General features: G+C 41.8%; 2 protein-coding genes across 2 annotated transcripts; both read right to left on the bottom strand.

The window, feature by feature from the left end:
- Window positions 1-1,438: 1,438 nt before the first annotated feature.
- CHCHD2 (coiled-coil-helix-coiled-coil-helix domain containing 2) lies at window positions 1,439-6,419 on the bottom strand. Its single transcript, XM_043559927.1, has 4 exons — window positions 6,233-6,419; window positions 3,615-3,864; window positions 2,720-2,870; window positions 1,439-1,737 (listed from the first exon to the last, which is right to left on the bottom strand). The coding sequence occupies exons 1-4, from the start codon at window positions 6,280-6,282 to the stop codon at window positions 1,727-1,729; spliced, it is 462 nt and encodes a 153-aa protein (XP_043415862.1). The 5' UTR covers window positions 6,283-6,419; the 3' UTR covers window positions 1,439-1,726.
- Window positions 6,420-11,787: 5,368 nt separating this feature from the next.
- Window positions 11,788-12,708, bottom strand: NUPR2 (nuclear protein 2, transcriptional regulator). The gene is made up of 2 exons (XM_043559906.1): window positions 12,349-12,708; window positions 11,788-12,018 (listed from the first exon to the last, which is right to left on the bottom strand). The coding sequence occupies exon 1, from the start codon at window positions 12,664-12,666 to the stop codon at window positions 12,355-12,357; it is 312 nt and encodes a 103-aa protein (XP_043415841.1). The 5' UTR covers window positions 12,667-12,708; the 3' UTR covers window positions 11,788-12,018; window positions 12,349-12,354.
- Window positions 12,709-18,884: the final 6,176 nt, after the last annotated feature.

The following is an 18,884-nucleotide window of genomic DNA, read 5'->3' as shown; positions in this document are numbered from 1 at the left end:
TACGCCATCGGCCCTTGGACATAAGGGGCATTAACACTATGAACTCACATACTTCCAGGGAAAATGGACAAAGGAGCCCACAGATGAATCCAGAAGCAAATATGCTGGGGTCTTGCCAGTTGTGAACTGTCTATGGTAATTCAGGCAAGGTGGTCTTGGTCACTTTCAGGAACTCAAGAAGAGTAGGGCATTCTAAGAACACAGCTGAGAACAGGAGGCAGCGGGCAGCAGGCAGCAACTGACTAATCTCAATACCACTTTACTCACAGGTCTCTGAAACTTATAGATGGGGAAAAAAAAATCAGCCTTGAAAAGGTGTATTTGGAAGTTGGAAAACTGCAGAGCACAATGTAGACTGGAGGTCAACTCCGAGCGAATGAATTTTTGAGTTGTGAGAACTGGAGCTCAGTTCATTTTTAAAAACGATGCACCCCAAATTGAGTCTATCTCCTTAAGGCAACACGGAGTGGGCAGTTGCAATGAGCTTGATTCAACAATCAAGAAAGGGTAACTACAGTACCTTACACAAGAAAAACATCTGCAGGGGAACTGCAAAAGACAATGGTTTTCATCTCTGACCCATTAATTGGACAGATCAGCGGTTAGGACATTAGGACATGTGCTGACCTGGCCACAGGAATGCACTTGTAATGGGGTTTATTCCTACGTTTCCTTTATCACTCAGTCGATTAGAAGTATTATTTTAAACAGTTTCCTGTTACTGCTCAGTTTAAGAAACATTGACCTTCCAACTGGAGCTTTTTTTTTTTTTTTTTTAAGTTTATTTATTTATTTTGAGAGTATGCATGGGAGGGGTAGAGAGGGAGAGATTCCCAGACAGGCCCCATGCTGTCAGCACACAGCCTGACGCAGGCCTTAATCCCACGAACTGAGATCATAAACTGCACTGAAAGCAAGAGTTAGATGCTTAAAACTGACTCAGCCACCCCCCCACCCCCCGCCCCCAGAACCCTTTTAACGAGCACTGTTTACTAGTGAGCTACTCCTTACATAACTACTTTTCTACAAAATCTCCTCAGGGAATTCTGTCAGGTCCTCCAGGTGGATGCTAATTTATTTTGGTGGTTGTTCATTTATTTTTGAAGTAAAGAGAGACAGAGTGTGAGTAGGGGAGGGGCAGAGAGAGAGGGAGACACAGAATCCGAAATGGGCTCCAGGCTCCAGATCCCGACGTGGGGCTTGAACTCACAGACCACGAGATCATGACCTGAGCTGAAGTCGGTCGCTTAACCAACTGAACCACCCAGAGGCCCCAGGTGGATGCTTATTTAATACTGAGACTACATAAAGTAAATAAAGACATGTTGAGACAATTGTGTTCTTTTGCAAAATGCGTATGTTCAACATGTATATACTGTACCTTATTTATAATCTTCAAAACCACATCTTAAAAGGTCACTTAAAAGACGCCACATTCTGGGAGAAAATCACTTTATTCTAATTAATTCACAATGTCACAAAAGCTGGTTTAAGGAGGCACACGAACATCTGCCCAGCTCCAAACTCAAAACTATCTCACAATGAACTTCTATGCGGTAAGAACACCTGTTTTCATTCCAATTCTGAAGAAAGCTGTATTTAATGATAGAGGAGAGGTTTAACTGGTGGTTTTACACTTTATTTCTTCACTATCAGTTATATTTTTATGCTAAATTAACTTGGTCATGGGAGATGATTTTCCATATCTTCAACTTGAACTTCTTGATTAGGCTAATCCTGCAAACAGAAAAGGTAAGTTAGAAGAAAAATAGCTGTACCTTCTTAGCAAAGCAGAAGCCCTCCAAATGATAAAAAGAGGGATAAAAGCCCAAGGTTATCAGTTCATGCCTGAAAATGAAAATAAGCATTTTAATAGATGGTGAATTCTTAGGTTGATAGGAGGAAATTATGTAAAAACAACTTCACTGTCAACATTCTAGACAGCCCAAATATCAGAGTTGCACTGAGGGATTTAAGAAACTCTTCTCGGGGCGCCTGGGTGGCGCAGTCGGTTAAGCGTCTGACTTCAGCCAGGTCACGATCTCGCGGTCCGTGAGTTCGAGCCCCGCGTCAGGCCTGGAGCCTGTTTCCGATTCTGTGTCTCCCTCTCACTCTGCCCCTCCCCCGTTCATGCTCTGTCTCTCTCTGTCCCAAAAATAAATAAACATTGAAAAAAAAAATCTTTTAAAAAAAGAAACTCTTCTCTCTCAAATCAGGTGTGGGGAATGCCAACAACACATGAGTCTTTATGTCCATTCTTGGACTTTGGTGAAAATGGAATGTAATTTTCTATTCACAGCTTTATGGCTAGATCACTCACATCCTATAACCAGAACAAGATCTGACACACTAATCTATACCCACTTACGGAAGAATGAGATTCAGAACATAACTGGTAAAAGCTTATGACTAGAAACCTCTGGACTAGTCCTTTGTTGGAAGAGTTAGATTATTTTTAGAATAATGTAAACCAAATCTCCTCTAACTTGTCAGATTAATTTATTAAACACAGACTCCCAAAGTTCTCTAGGGTCCAGGAGTACCATGCTGTGAACTGAGCAGATGCAGTTTTTTTTTTCAATATATGAAATTTATTGTCAAATTGGTTTCCATACAACACCCAGTGCTCATCCCAAAAGGTGCCCTCCTCAATACCCATCACCCACCCTCCCCTCCCCGAGTAGATGCAGTTTTAACCACAGATTGATGCATCACCTACCATTTGCAAATCTGCACTGTTTCAGCACCTCGCTGAAACCTTCACAAAGCTTAAGGTCACCCTGATTCTGGGCACACTCCAGGAACTGTTTCATCTCATAGTGGCAGGGGCCAAACTGCTGCTGGTATGCTGGCTGGGTTCCCTGAGGCTCCTGCAAAGGCATAACATTCAGGACCGTTGAGAAAGGAAATTAGATCTAGACCTGAACAAAGAACAGTATCTAATGTCTTTGAGGTCAGCTGGGGAACCATAACTAGAACCAGAATGCAAATTCAAGTGTCCATCTAGTAACAATGAAAGTGAAAAACGTTAAGGCAGAAAGCAAATGGGCTTTAACAAAATTCCAGTTATAATCAGAAAGATTCAAGAACAAACATGCAAATAAAGTGAAATGGTTATGTGCATACCTAAATACCAGTGAGGGGGTTCGGTGAAAAGTTTCATGAATGACAAAGTGGAACTATTACAGAAAAATAGATGGATGAGTGTCAAATATACCAGAAACACAACAGAGTATACATTCAAGCCCATCAGAGGAGAAAATTCACATACTTCAAAAAAGAGGGGCAGTGGGCAAATAACAGATAAAAGATCAGAAAACAGCACAGAGCTATTAAAGAGATTTTTAAATACTTAACTAAGATGGAGACTGAATTAGGTAAGAGTCACCAAGACAAATTCCTTAAAATAAGGGGAAAATGGCTGTTTTTCAGTGGATCAGGTTGAACTGCTATTCTACTCCCTGGGAACAAATACAATTTGTACAGTACTTGATGCTGCTGGCCTAAGGCACTAACTCAGCTGCCAAATGTGGCTTTTGATAACCCGTTTTCTGTTAAGAGCACTGGTTTTTCTCATAATATACCACTGGAAAACAAAATGCATAAAATCCTACCTGGTAAGTGATGTCAGGCCTTGAAGGCTCAGCATTACTTCCTCCACCGAAGCCCCCAGTGATGGCATGACCTAGCGTGTGCCCGACGGCAGAGCCCACAGCCACGCCAGCTGCAGTGGTTGCCATCTGGGCCATCAGACCTGGCTGCCGGGGTGCAGCGGCAGGTGAGCCAACAGCAGATGGTGGAGCTGCTGCCGGCGGCTGAGCGGCTGGCGCAGGTCTGGGTGCAGCTCTCATCTGAGGTGCCCGGCTGTGAAAGAAAAGAACACAAAGTATGAAGTTCACACTTCCTACCAGGTTTCAAATCGTCAGCTTAAAGAAACTGTACCTTGACCCTTGAACAACCCACGTTTGAACTTGCGGGTCCACTTATATGTGGATTTTTTCTGATAACCACAGTGTAGTACTGCATGATTTCTTAGTAACATTTTTTCTCTAGCTTACTTTATTGTTAAGATTACAGTATTATAATATATATAGCACACAAAATACATATTAATCAACTGTTTATATTTTTGGTGAGGCTTCCAGTCAACAGTAGGCTAACAGAAGTTAGGTTATTGGGGAGTCCAAATTTATTCACAGATTTAACTGTACTGGAGTTAAGTGCCCCTAAACCATACATTGTTCAAAAGTCAAATGTAAATGAAAATAAACTTCAGGATCTTCATTTTTAATTCTTAAATACAAATACTCTATGCAAACCAGAAAACTTTATGGAACACAATTCCCAGAACTATTTACATCATTTTGTCTCTTTAACCTTTTAAGGTTATAATCACCAAGTATAAACTATCTTTGCCTGCTTTTTGCATTTCTATGTATTCATATACCCTAGAGTAGCTTTACAGAACACAGTTATTCCAATACCTCATAAAAATCATAAAATATTAAGAGTTTAAAAGGTCCTTAGAGAATTCACCCACTCAGATACTAGGGTTAAGTATCATTGTAGGTGCTGGGAATCGACCTGTTAAAAGACAAAAACCTCTGCCTTCATGACACTATTGAGGGCTCAATTAAGGAAAATATATCATGTAGTATTAGGTAAAAAATATTAAGAGAGGGAGAACATGTGGGACTTGGCAATTTTAGGACAGTCAAGTGAGGTTAAGTGTAACTGAGTTGGTATCATCTTAGTAAACATATGCAAATAGTCATATGGGGGAAATAATACAATCTAATTCCTTCATTTCAGATTAGGAAATCGAAGACCAGTAAATAGGAGTGACTTGCCTGAACTGTTACACCAAAATTTCAATTGTATCCCATCCTGTAGGTCATTGAGATGCTTTCAGCATTTTCACTAACATGTCCTGCACTGCTTTAAAAATCTTCACATGTTATATTCCCTCTGCACATTTTTAGATAGTTTCCTTGGGAGCTCTTCAACCAAATAAGGCTAGGTCAGAAAAGCTAATGACTTTGCTTCCAATCAGGTGGCATCTGGCATCACTTTACAAAAATGCGGTTTTCTGTCCTTTGGTGAGAAGCTTCTTTCCATTAAGTGAACTGCTTCCCTACACTCCTAGCATCCTGCGTGAACACAACCCACCTTACTGCTGGAAAGCAATGTGGTACTGGGCTAAACGTCCTAAACTGGCCACTGGAAAACTCTGGTCAGACCTGGCTTTCCTACTTACTGGTAGCATAACCTTGGACAAGTCACTTATTCTGAGTCTCCAGTTTCCTGATTTCTGTAAAACAGGAATAACATCTATCCCTAAGGTTATTGGTGTTAAGGTTAAAGTATAACTGGCAGGATATCTTAAAAGTAGTTTATGAACTGAGCCTTGGTGGCTCCGTCAATTAAGCAGCCGACACTAACTTCTGCTCAGGTCATGATTTCACAGTGGTGGGATTAAGCCCCATCAGGCTCTGGGCTGGCAGCACGGAGCCTACTTGGGATTCTCTCTCTCCCTCTCACTGCACCTGCCCTGCTCGCTCTCTCTCAAAATAAATAAACTTAAAAAAAAATTTAAAGTATTTTATTAACTAAAAAACATCATGTACGTGTGAGGCTTTAGGAACTACGTCCCTGACTGGGCTGAGTCCCTGGAACGCTCATTGCTGGTGCTCAAAGATTATCCAGTTTATTGAAATGAGATCATTTTCCTGATTTTACTACCTTTCTCCAACACTGGTTTTTGTTTTTTGTTTTTTTCTGCTACTTTTAAAGTTTCAGCCGGTTTACACTTACAAATATCCACTTCTTTGGAGGACTTGCCCATTTTAACTTAAAATGAGCTTTAGGCGCACTTGGCTGGCTCAGTCGTAAGAGCGGGTGATTCTTGATCTCCGGGATCCTGAGTTCGAGTCCCATGTTGGGTGTAGAGATTATTTAAACAAACTCAAAATACTTTTCAAATGAGCTCTACAGTATTTTAAGTAATAACTCACGGACACTCGAAATTAGAAAGTTTGCCACTAACGGGATACCTAGCCAAAGCCCATTTACAACCAGCTTGCGGCGGGTGGAGACGCACCAAGGCCGCCGCATTTACAGCGGCCTCCACGAGCCTCCGCCAGCCTCCACCAGGCGGCGGCGAGGCCTACTGCGGCCTCCGTGTGCGTCACGGCGCCGGCAAGGCCCCAGACCACCCCCCAGGTGGTCTCACCTGGCCGGAGGGGCCATGCGGGAGGTACGGCTCCGGCTTCCACGCGGCATGGCAACTGCAGGGCGGCTCGGCGTCTAGAAACGCAAGACTCCTGCGGAGACCCTGGCGGCTTCTGAGAGCTGGTGAGCGGAAAACGGGGGGCGGGCTTGGCCTCCGCGCGCGACCAATCAGTGCCCAGGCAGAGGCCTCTCGCTCGCCGACGTCTCCGCGTGCCCTTGAAGGTCACTGGAAGAGCAGGACGTCATGGCGGCGCGTCGTCGTACGCGGTTAACGTCATGAGCTCCGCCCCAGGTTCATTTAGGAGACCGGAAGTGCCTGAGGTTACTCCGCAAGTGTACTTCCATCTTGGTGCTAGTCTGAGCCGCTAGCTGTTTGCTTTGTAGGGTATGAGGACCGTCGCACTTCTTTCAAATATATGGTAGACAGATCCAGCCTTGAGAGCGAGGCAGATTATCTGGCGTTCTGCAACTGGACCTTAGGCAAATTAACTTTTCTCAGCATTAAGGTTATTTATTTGGGTATTTTTTTGAGGCACAGTGCGGGCACACAATGTGAACTGAACGAAGGAAACTGAAAACTTTAGGCAACACCGACAAAGCTGAGTTTATTCTATTTGTATTTCTCTTCTTTGTGGACTCAGGCAACAAGTTAAGATCAGATCGTAATAATGCCTTACATTTATGTATTACTATATAGTTTCAGACCCTTTTCATTACGTCATAGAACTTGTGCCCATAATTGGGATAGTATTCATTCACTATTAATAAAAATGTTCTGAATGATTTCCAAGTGCTAGCTAGGTTCTACAGATAAGATACAGCACCAAATAAAACAAGACTCTACCTTCGTGGAATTTAAAGTTTGAGGAGAGACAGAAACGTCTACGTAAATCAGGTAGTGGTGATATGAAGCCAAAGTATGGTGAGTGAGATGGGGAGCTAGAGGTTGGAGAGGGCAGGAACTCTTGGAAGAGTTAGTATTTGAATAGACTGCTTGAGGAAGCAGGGAAACAAACAAAATGTTTATCAAGGGTAATGGCATTCCAGGTAGAGGGAACAGCAATTGCGAAGGCCCCACGGTTGTATGTTTTAGTGATTGTCGATGTGACATACTTATAACAGTAACGTTTTAGGGCCTCTGCAGTAGTGGAAAAGTTGGTTAGTGGTATTTCAAGGACGGCTTCATGGGAAGGTCCTTGGGATGGGATGGGATTTATGGAGGAGAAAAGGAAAGGTGGACCCTCCATTTCTGCTAGGATGTCAAACAGAAAATTTCCCCTTCCACCAGAGGTTAGTAGTTTTTCCAGTAAAAGCACATTGTTTCCAGTAACAGCAGAATGTTTGTGGAACCGAAGGGTAAATAATGCAGTAACCTTTCGTGAAAAAGTTTTATTTTCATAGAACTATAATGAAAGCTTTACAAATGATATGACATTGTACTTGCCTTTGGATAATTCATAAGCAGAGATGGAGTAAAGGAGCCCTATATAAAGGACATCCTAGCAGAAGAGCTTGAATGAGCATAACTTTGGACAATTAAGACAGGTATCCAGAACAGAGACAATTTTAATCATACCTGGCTAAGTTGTTAATTCTTACATTGAGGAGAGAATATTAGGTATCTGTACAAGGTTATTTTGTAATAGTAAAGGATTGGAAACAACCTAAATTCTTGTCAGTATAATACTGATTTTTAAAAAAGGCACATCACACAATATGCAGCTATAAAAAGGAATAAAAAAGCCTCTCTGTTATTATTAGTATGAAAGATACCAAGAGAAACTGTCAAGAGAAAAAAAGCAAGAGGCAGAATTGAATGTACTGTGCTGTGTAACATGGAGAGAAAAGACTATTAATATGCACAAACTATCTGCAGCTGTTAACACTGCTAACACTAAACACTGTTAGTTGCCTTCAGGAAGTAGGACTGGGTGGCTGTAGCACAAGGTGGGACTTTTACTGAAAACATTTCCTATGTTTTGGATTCTGAAACAGTTAATATATTACCTCTACTCAAAAACAGATTAAGAACATGTAAAAATTAAAATAAAAACAGGGGGGCGCCTGGGTGGCGCAGTCGGTTAAGCGTCCGACTTCAGCCAGGTCACGATCTTGCGGTCCGTGAGTTCGAGCCCCCCGTCGGGCTCTGGGCTGATGGCTCAGAGCCTGGAGCCTGTTTCCGATTCTGTGTCTCCCTCTCTCTCTGCCCCTCCCCTGTTCATGCTCTGTCTCTCTCTGTCCCAAAAATAAATAAACGTTGAAAAATAAAATAAAAAAAATAAAATAAAAAAAATAAAAACAGGAATTGAAAAAAAATTTCAGAATTCTGCTACATATCATTTGTAGTTGGCCAGGATAAATATGCTGAAGTTCCCTCTTTAGTAAAATGTATGTAACAACTTCTCATTCCATAGTGATTTCAGTCATTCTCAACAAATTCACAGTGATCAAAATTTGAACAAAGAACTCTTGCAGGCATTGTTACAGATATTTGATACTGACATCTGGATGAATGGACTCCTGATGACTACAATAAAATTTTACCCAAATTAGGCTGTAGATACCAGAAGTTTTAAAATTATGCAGATCTGTTCCAGAAATTCCACAGAAATCCAGGAATTCAAGAAATACTCATGAATATGGAAAGAAATTAGCTATAAAGATGTTTATTTAACAAATTCCATTAAGTAGGGAAAACTAATAAGTATCCTACAATACAGAAATAAAGTTATGATATATACACATGAAATGCTATGCAGCTATTTAAAGTATTATGAAAGAATATCTGACATGAAAAGTATCTTCATAGTGTATCAAGGGAAAGAACAATTACAAAGTAGTATACGTAGTAGGATTATATTGAGAAAGTTCATGTATTTTTAAAGGCTGGAATTATGTACACTCAAGTAGTGATGTTATCCCCTGGGTAGTGATTTCCTTTTTTTTGTTTGTTTGGTCATATTTTCCAATTTGTCTAAAATGAACATCCTTAAACTAATTAAACATACCATGGTGGTTTAAAATACATCCACAGATTCTTAGACACTCCCTTCAAAAAGTGGAGCCTAATTACTCTCCAACCTCATGACCCTAAGCTAGAACCACCTTGTTAGCCACTTCTGAATTCTGCAATCCCAGAAACTGAGATATGTTGCTTTAAGTCACTAAGTTTTTGAGTAATTACACAGCAATAGGTAACTAATACACAATTTCTACAGTTACTATATTTAAACTGTAAAGGTTCTAGTATCTAAGGTGAGCAAAATCTAGTTAGAACATCTAATAAAGTGTTGCTTTAACATGGCTTGTGTCTGTCTGGGCATGCTGTACTTTACAGCAAGAATTGTGTAGGAACTGAGATGTTTAAGACATTAAGGTCCTTACACTCTAAATGTAGTTTTTCCTTTGGCTAACAAAGACATATGATTACAGTGCCTTGCACATACCAGACAAAAAAAGAATGAACCAGTTAGTGAATTTTTAACTGTTGATCTAAAAATACGAAATACTATATAAACAAGTGGTTAGGAGGTTAAGTGGTTATGAAGTTCTAAGGATTTCAAAGGAATGGCTATTCACTGTGGATAAAAGATTCAGGGAGAAAGTGGCACTTAAAATTAAGTACAGGTGGAATTTGTTTTAGAAAGATTAAAATTACAAAGGGGAAAAGGGCATGGTAAGTAGGACAGCACAGATTGAAATAAAGCAGAATCAAATATGGAGGACAGAAGATCTGTGTCAAGATCCAGAGTATGTTTTTGGAAGTTTTGGTACAAAATTTAAGAAAATCCAAGAGATGACTTCCAGGACAATATAAGGAATCTAGGCTTTTTATCCTATAGGATTAGAGCAGTCATTGAGGGTTTTTATATATTTAAAATGGTCTTTGGAGGGGTGCCTGGGTGGCTCAGTCGGTTGGGTGTCCGACTTCAGCTCTGGTCATGATCTCAGTCTGTGAGTTCGAGCCCTGCATCGGGCTCTGTGCTGACAGCTCAGAGCCTGGAGCCTCCTTCAGATTCTATGTCTCCCTCTCTCTCTGCCCCTCCCCCACTCATGCTCTGTCTCAGAAATAAATATTAAAAAATTTTTTTTGAAAAATAAATAAAATGGTCTTTGGAAGATTAATCTGCATATGGTGCGTGACACACAGCAGAATAGGGGTAAGGAAAAAAAATCGAAGGCTAAGACGGTGACAATGGGAATACTACTAATGATGTGAGTGCCATGCTCACTCAGGCAGCACATATACAACAATCATGTGAGTGCCTTTGTATACCAGGCACTAAGAGGTTTACATGTATTATTTTATTTACACCTCACAAAAACTATTTCTTAAAGTTTATTTATTTAGAGACAGGAAAGTGAACATGGGGGAGGGGCAGAGAGAGAGCATCCCAAGCAGTGACACTGCAGAGACCAACACAGGCCCAAACCCATGAATCATGAGATCATGACCTGAGCCAAAACCAAAAGTCAGACGCTTAACCCATCGAGCCACCCAGGCACCCCACACCCTCACAAGAACTCTTTAAGTAAGTACTGTTTTATCCCCATCTTGTGGATAAGGAAACAGATACTTGGAGTTTAAGCAATTTGCCCAAGTTCACACAGGTGTTTGACTCCAAAGCCAGAATTCCTATTACAGCACACCATCTGGAGACATTTTAAAAGAATGAATGTAGTGAATGAAAGAACTGAAGACTGACCAGAGAGGAAGGAGAAAGGATTCTGTTTTGTAAACTTAAAAATAGTTACTATTTATTGAGTACCTCTTGCATACTTAATTGTGTGAGATGTTTTATATATTTGATCTATAATCCAGTGTGGTAAGGTAATCCAGTATCATTCCATTTCACAAATGAGAAACTCGAGGCTTGGTGTAACTTGAAAGTAGTTACCTCAGAAGGGTGCTGAATGCCACAGCGATGAACAGCCAGAAGATTAAAATTCAGGTTGCTCCTTCCAGTACGCACCATCCTTCTCTCCTAACCAAGGACTCACCATTGGGTGCAGAGGCCTAAGGAATGCAGACTGAAGAGAAAGACAACCACCCTGATGTATATTCTGCCTACTTTTTAAACCACATCTCAACTCTCATCGTTGGAGCTGAAATTTGTGGGTGGTACTGCACCACAGAATATGGTGTACAATAGAGGAAAACTGTGATGGCGGAATGAATGAAAGCTTTTGAGTATCTGCTATACCTGGTCTTCTTTGTAACCAGCTGCATGACCTCTGAAGAGTGATTTGAACTCCTTAGCCTCAGAATCCCCTCTACAAAATGGGAGACAGCAGCGTCCACTTGAAAGGACTGTTGTGGGATCAGCAGTGCGGAGAATCTAGCAACCGTTCAGTACACACTCTTACAACTTAAAATATTCCTATTCTGGCAAACAAATATTAAACCTGCACACTGCATCTATCACACGGGGGTTGAAATCTTGCACACATTCCTCTCTTTGTTCTCCCCCTATTACACATTAAGATGAACTCAAATATTTGTATATTTGAAACGAGTTACCGTAGCAACTGAAAAAAAAAAAAAAACCAGAAGAGTTAAAATGCCATTCTTGCTTTTAATTAAAAACCCTAAAAAGGCATACCCACTTGGACACTTGGATGTTACTTAATTAACAATCAGTAAGGAAAAGATACTGGAGCGGTAAATTTAAGTGATGTCGGAAAGAAGTTATGTTGACCAACACGGATTCTCCCCCTTACGACCACAGTTACAGCTGGAGTCAGAGAAAATACTTTTATCAAGGCCTTCGGGTATCCTGCAGAAAACTGACAAAAAAGAAATAAATTATTCTCTTTAGCCCATGCATACGCACTGGAAGTAAATTCTTCTATTTTTAAGATGTTTCTGCGTTTCCTAGACCCTTCTTCTCCCAACTATAAAATTCCAAAAGGTAGAGTTTTACACTATTCTAATTGCAGCCAAGAGATCTGGTGGGTGTTTTGGGGGTCCAGCTACGATTCGCTAACGCGAAGCAGCCTCGGAAGGAGGCGACTGTGCCCGGGTGCATTCACAGAGGGCGGACGCGAGAGGCACCCGGGTGGCCAGGGCGCTCACAGGGCTTCCCAGAGTCCTGCCCAGGTGCAGCCCGCACGCACCTGTGCTCAGGCGAGGCGAGTGCGCGCCCGGGGCTGCAGCTGGCGCTGGCGACGCTTGCGCTGACCGTTGAGGAGCTTCTGCGCGATCTTGCGCTCGTGGCCTCCGGGCACTGGCCAGTTGGCGCGCAGTTCCCGCTCGCGCCGCGTCCGGCCCTTGCTGCGCCCGGCCCCGCAGGCCGGGAAGTCGCGCAGGTAGTAATAATCCAGGCAATCGTAGAGCTCGTCCTCGGAGCTCACGGGCGGCCACGCCTCGGCTGGAGGCTGCCGGACCCGAGCCCGGGCGTTGAGAAACGCCGGGCCCATCTCGTCGTCCCCCATGGCCGCCGGCCGGCGCACGCGCGCGCTTCTGGGAGACCCCGCCCCGCGTTTCGATTGGCTGTGCTTGCGGGGGCGGAGCTTATTGGTGACCTAACAGAGCCGGGAAGTGGTCGCGCGTGGCCCTCTGCTTTACAGCCCCCGCCACAGTGACCACTTAGTCTATCCGGGCCTGTGTGCCGCCGCCGTCGCGAGAGGGGCATTTGGCAAAACCCGACCGAACATTTTATGTCGGTCAAGAATGAAAAACTACAAGTGTCAACAACAAGGGGCTACTTAAAGAAAATGTGTGTTCCTCTCGAGGACTTTCATCAGCAGTAAACATTTTGTTAGGCTGTTTGATGACATCAGAAAGTGCTCAGTAATAATGTAAAGTGAAAGATTCACTTTTGAAGAAATATCTCTGGTATCCCAGTAGCGTATTTTTTAAAGATCTGTCTATATAAAAGATTGAAAGGAAACTCATCAAAATGTTGAAAGTATTTATGGCTTGAAGGGCCATATATACATTAGCTGTTTTTCTTTTCCACCGTACCCGTTTTTGATAAGGAGTGTGAATTAATTGCTTTAAGCGAGGGATTATAAAGCAAAAGGCACGCGGCCTGCTATAAGACCCGGAACTGCGCGCGATTTCGGATTATCCGCGGTTACTCAAGTGCCGCAGTTAGGCTACAATACACGAGGTAACCTCGCGCGGGCAATTTGGGGTGAGAGCCGGGAGTAGGGAGTGGCGGTGCAGGGTATTTAGCGCGAGCCGAGGGTCCGGCCAGTCAGTGCACATTGCGCTGGGATCCGCTGGGCGGGGAAGGGTTCTCCAGGAGAGGGGCGAAGGAGAGAGGAATCCGTCAGGGTTACTGCACCGGAAAAGGCCACGTCGGCCTCTTAGCGGAGGGGCGCCGCTGCACCGCGGAGCGGGAGTCATTACACTCCGGGGCGACTCCCAGGTCTAATTACCTAGTTAGTGTGTCTCTAAAAGCTTCTCTCAGGGAGTTGTTGCGAAGAACGCCTTTAAGTAGCCCAGATAATTGTCTTCCCACAAAAATTGCAGCTATCCCCTGGGGGATTTTCTTTTTAATAGATCAAAATAATACCCTACTTAAAAAAAAAAAGTTGGCCGGGGGGGGGGGGGGGTGCTTCCCAGATATTTGATCTTGCTGTTTGTTGCCCATTTGAATTTTTTCTTCCGCACTCTGAAGTCTTATCCCTGGTGGGGCGTGGCCTACATACCACGCTCTCAGGGCAATCTTGGTGGTTCTTTAAATGAACAAGTCCCAGGAGAGTGTTTTTAATAAAACACCGAGGGGATTTTTCTCTTCCACCCACGTGTCTTACATTTGCTGTTGGGAAAGAAACTAATATTTATCCTTTTACTACTCCCCCATACATGATCTTAGAAAAAAACTCTTTAGATTTTGTGTTACGAAAATACTAAGATATTCTTAAAAGTGCAAAGAATAGAACAGTGAACTCCCATATCCCATCACGCGGATTGAACAATTGTCAAGACCTGTCACATTTTTTAAAAAGTTTATTTATTTTGAGAGACAGAGAGGAAGAGAGAGAATCCGAAGCCAGCTCCATTCGGTCAGTGAGAGCCCGCTGCAGACTTGAACTCACCAATCTTGAGATCATGACCTGAGCCAAAATCAAGAGTCAGATCCTTAACTGACCAAGCCACCCAGGTGCCCCTTGTCATATTTGCTTTATATATCCCTTTGTTTTCCTCTGCTGCAGATCTTATGTCATTTTACTCCTATATTTCTCAGTATACAGCTCTAAAAAACTAGACTCCTTTCTTACATAAACTTCAGTGTTATTTTCACACCTGACAAAATCAACTGGTCCTGTTTTTATCTAATACGCAGTCCAGAATCAAATTACTCTGATTGTCTAAAAGACCTCAGAATACATACAAAATCTATACATGAAGTTTGCTTGGAAGTCTCGTATTCTAGGGCAGTCTTCCTGTCCTTTTCATTTTCCCCTGACATTGACTTGTTGAAGAATTTGGGTCAGTTATCCTGTAAAATGTCCCACTTTGTGGATGTGTCTGCTTCTTTGTGGTGTCATTTAACTTGTTCCTCTCTCTTCCATATTTCCTGTAAATTGAGGTTGAATCTAGAAGTTTGTTTATATTCAGATTCCATTTGGGGGGGGCAAGAAAAAGTTCCTAGGAAGTAATGTGTGTTGGTATCACAACAGGAGATCCACAATAGTTCATTGTCCCAACTTTAGTGATGCTGTCACTGATCAATGGGCTCATATGGTAACACTCTTTCCCTGAAATTGTGAAGTTCCACATAAACTTTTATCCAATGATTTCATCCATAGTTCATTACTTTATTTGCTATTATGTTCATTTGCTATTATTTCACTAGGGGCTATGAGATCATAATTTTATAATTCAGTCATTTCTTCCACATTTATTTGCTAGATGTCTTTCTCTCATGGACTTAGGCTATTTGGTTACCCTGAAATACATTTTGACAAGAAAGGCAAAACAAATGTTTAATTCTTTTATTTTTTTAAAAGTTTATTTATTTATTTATTTATTTATTTATTTATTTATTTATTTAATCTCTACACTCATTGTGGGGCTCAAACCCATGACCCCAAGATTAAGAGTAACATGCTCTTCCAACTGAGCCAGACAGGTACCCATAATTCCCTTTTAAAGATGGATTTTCAGGATGCTAATGGACTCTATGTTTTTTTTCTCTTGAGAATAAACTCATGAATCTTTTTTTTTAAATGTTTATTTACTTTTGAGACACACACACACACACACACACACACACACACACACACACACTGTGAGTGGGGGAGGGGCAGAGAGAGGGAGACACAAAATCTGAAGCAGGCTCCAGGCTTTGAGCTGTCAGCACAGAGCCCAATGTGGGGCTCAAATCCACAAGCCATGGTGAGATCATGACCTGAGCCGAGGTTGGATGCTTAACCGACTGAGCCACCCAGGTGCCCCAAACTCATGAATCTTATAAAAACACAGTCAATGTGTTTGATCAACTTCATTTTTATTATTTTTTACTTCTCAAATTGTTCCATCTTTGGCCAGTGGGAGCTCCTTCCTGTGATTCCTGTGTTCTTTTGGCATTAACCTAGTAGTCATGGAGAATGCCCTTGTTTTCTGGTAAACCAAGATGTCCATCCAGGCTCATCATGTACACTCTATGCCCCAGACCTGGAATCAACCATTTCTCCAAGGAGTCCTTGATCTTTTTAGTGTAGAGAATGGATTTAGAGACTTTTTTTTTTTTAAGTTTCATGAGTAGAATTCAGTGATTGATCACTTACATGCAACGCCAAATGCTCATCTCAGCAAGTGCCCTCCTTAACACCCATCACCCATTTAGCCCACCCCCCACCTATCTCCCTCCATCAACCCTCTATAGTTAAGAGTCTTTTGTGGTATATTTCACTCTAGAGACAATAATCTTAAAACCATGTATTATGTTTTTGATCTTTATAAGAACAGTATGAGCTATTACTGTCCCAATTTTCCAGATGAGGAAACAGTTTAACAACTTCCCCAAGGTTATATAACTAGTAAAAAGCAGAACCAGACTAAGGGTGAGATCTTCAGACCCCTAAGTAATTGTTTCTTTCATTTTACTGTGCCTCTTAAAAAAATTTTTTTTTCAACGTTTTTTATTTATTTTTGGGACAGAGCGAGACAGAGCATGAACGGGGGAGGGGCAGAGAGAGAGGGAGACACAGAATCGGAAACAGGCTCCAGGCTCTGAGCCATCAGCCCAGAGCCCTACGCGGGGCTCGAACCCACGGACCGTGAGATCGTGACCTGGCTGAAGTTGGACGCTTAACCTACTGCGCCACCCAGGCGGCCCAATACTGTGCCTCTTTATATGAATTCCTTGTTTGTCAGTTCACAGGTTGCTAAACATCCCTGCCTTCCTAGCTTCTGGGATGATATTTAAAAGCTGGTGCCACCATCTGTCTTGCTGTCTTGTCGCAGGACTCTGAATTAATTCTGATGATATCATTGCAGTAAGATTTTAAAGTGAACTTTGTATCTTGTTGAGTGGTTTGACTTCAGACCCAGGGGATAAACAACTAACAACCATGTTTCAGGAGCAGACTTAAATCCCTCTTGTTAGCATAACAAGAGTTTATAGAGTTTATAAAACTCTATCTCGTTACTTTCTAATGAATTATTGAAAGTACCTCATAAGATAGAAGGAGAAATGGAGATTCAGCCAAGTCCTAAGTCACTTCCTCAAGGCCTATGGTGGAATGACTCTCTGTTTCTGCATTTGGGCCATAGCCGAGCTTGCTCCAGGTCTCTGAGATCCTTCTGATAAGACTTAAGTGAAACTCATCACAAACTCAGACCTGGCTATGCCTTATATTCAACATTTCTTGCCCTTTCCCACTTATTCATGCCTTTGTATTACTTGTGCATTTGTCTAACTCCTCTGTAAGATTAGAAACACATTTTCCCCACCCCCATCTCTAGCTCACAGTCAGTATAAAATAAATGCCTGATAGGGGCACCTAGGTGCTCAGTTGGTTAAGAGTCTGACTTCAGATCAGGTCATGATCTCACGGCTCGTGGGTTCAAGCCCTGCATTGGCTCTCAGCTGCCACGAAGAGCCTGCTTAGGATCTTCTGTCCCCCTCTCTTTCTGCCCCTCCCCTGCTCACACTCTCTCTCTCTCTCCCAAAAATAAATAAAACATTTAAAAATAAAATAAAATAAATGCCAGTTAAGTAAATAAATAAATATGGATGTGTAAACCACCAAGACCATTAAAAACTATTAATGAAAGTGAGCAAAATTTGAATAATAATTTAAGCCTCATTTATTCATTCAAAATATATTTACATGTACCATGTGCCAGGTATCATTTCAGACTTGCAGGATAAAGTTCCTTGCTCCTCTGCAGTTTATATTCTAGAAAAGGCAGATAAATAAAAAATATGTAATATATGATCTCTCAGTGATAAGTGCAATTAAGAAATATGAAGCATGAAAATGTCATGAATGTGACATTTTATTGGGTTTTTTTCTCTTTTTAATTTAAATTTTAGTTAACATACAGTGCAATATTGGTTTCAGGAGTAGAATTCAGTGATTCATCTCTTACACAACACCCAGTGCTCATCCCAACAAGTGCCCTCTTTAATGCCCATTACCCATTTAGCCCACTGCTCACCCTTCTTCCATCAACCTGTAGTTTGTTCTCTATTAGTAAGAGTCTCTTATTGATATGGGGTGCCTGGGTGGTTCAATCAGTTAAGCATTTAACTCTTGGTTTTGGCTTACATCATAATCTTGCAGTTTCACGAGTTCAAGTCCCATGTCGGGCTCCATGCTGACAGTGCGGAGCCTGCTTGGGGTTCTCTGTCTCCCTCTCTCTCTGCCCCTCACTCATGTGCACTGTCTGTCAAGAGTCTCTTGTGGTTTGTTTCCCTCTCTTCTCTCCCCCACCTTCCCTTATATTCATCCATTTTGTGTGTTAAATTACACATATAAGTGAAATCATATGGTATTTGTCTTTCTCTGGTTGACTTATATCACTTAGCGTAATACATTCTAGCTCCATCCACGTCATTGCAAATGGCAAGATTTCATTTTTCTGATGGCCGAGTAATATTCCAGTGTGTGTGTGTGTGTGTGTGTGTGTGTGTGTGTATCATATCTTTTTCCATCCATCAGTTAATGGACACTTGGGCTCTCTCCATAATTTGGCTATTATTGATAATGCCATTATGAACATTGGGGTGCATGTACCTCTTTGAATCTGTATTTTTATATCCTTTGGGTAAATACCTAATAGTGTAGTTACTAGATTGTAAGGTAGTCCTATTTTTAATTTTTTGAGGAACCTCCATACTGTTCTCCAGAATGACTGCACCAGTTTGCATTTCGATCAGCAATGCAAAAGGGTTCCCCTTTTTCTGCATCCTTGCCAACACCTGTTGTTTCTTGGGTTGTTAATTTTAGCTATTCTGACAGATGTGAGGTGGTATCTCATTGTGATTTTGATTTGTATTTCCCTGATGATGAGTGAAGTTGAGCATCTTTTCATGTGTCTGTTGGCCATCTGGAAGTCTTCTTTACAAAAGTGTCTATTCATGTCTTCTGCCCATTTCTTACTGGGTTATTTGTTTTTTGGGTGTTGAGTTTGATAAGTTCTTTATAGATTTTGGATACTAACCTTTCTCAGGTATGTCGTTTGAAAA

This window comes from Prionailurus bengalensis, chromosome E3 (genome assembly GCF_016509475.1).
Source record: "Prionailurus bengalensis isolate Pbe53 chromosome E3, Fcat_Pben_1.1_paternal_pri, whole genome shotgun sequence".
Taxonomy (NCBI): Eukaryota; Metazoa; Chordata; class Mammalia; order Carnivora; family Felidae; genus Prionailurus; species Prionailurus bengalensis.
Note: the sequence above shows the minus strand (reverse complement) of the source record. Positions and strands in the feature narration are given on the sequence as shown.

Excerpts from the sequence above, each read along its gene's own strand:
- CHCHD2 (XM_043559927.1), bottom strand. The coding sequence starts at position 6,282 with ATGCCGCGTGGAAGCCGGAGCCGTACCTCCCGCATGGCCCCTCCGGCC. Across the intron at positions 3,865-6,232 it reads CGCATGGCCCCTCCGGCCAG|CCGGGCACCTCAGATGAGAG; the intron begins GTGAGACCACCT and ends TTTCTTTCACAG. Across the intron at positions 2,871-3,614 it reads GGCCTGACATCACTTACCAG|GAGCCTCAGGGAACCCAGCC; the intron begins GTAGGATTTTAT and ends ATGCCTTTGCAG.
- NUPR2 (XM_043559906.1), bottom strand. The coding sequence starts at position 12,666 with ATGGGGGACGACGAGATGGGCCCGGCGTTTCTCAACGCCCGGGCTCGG.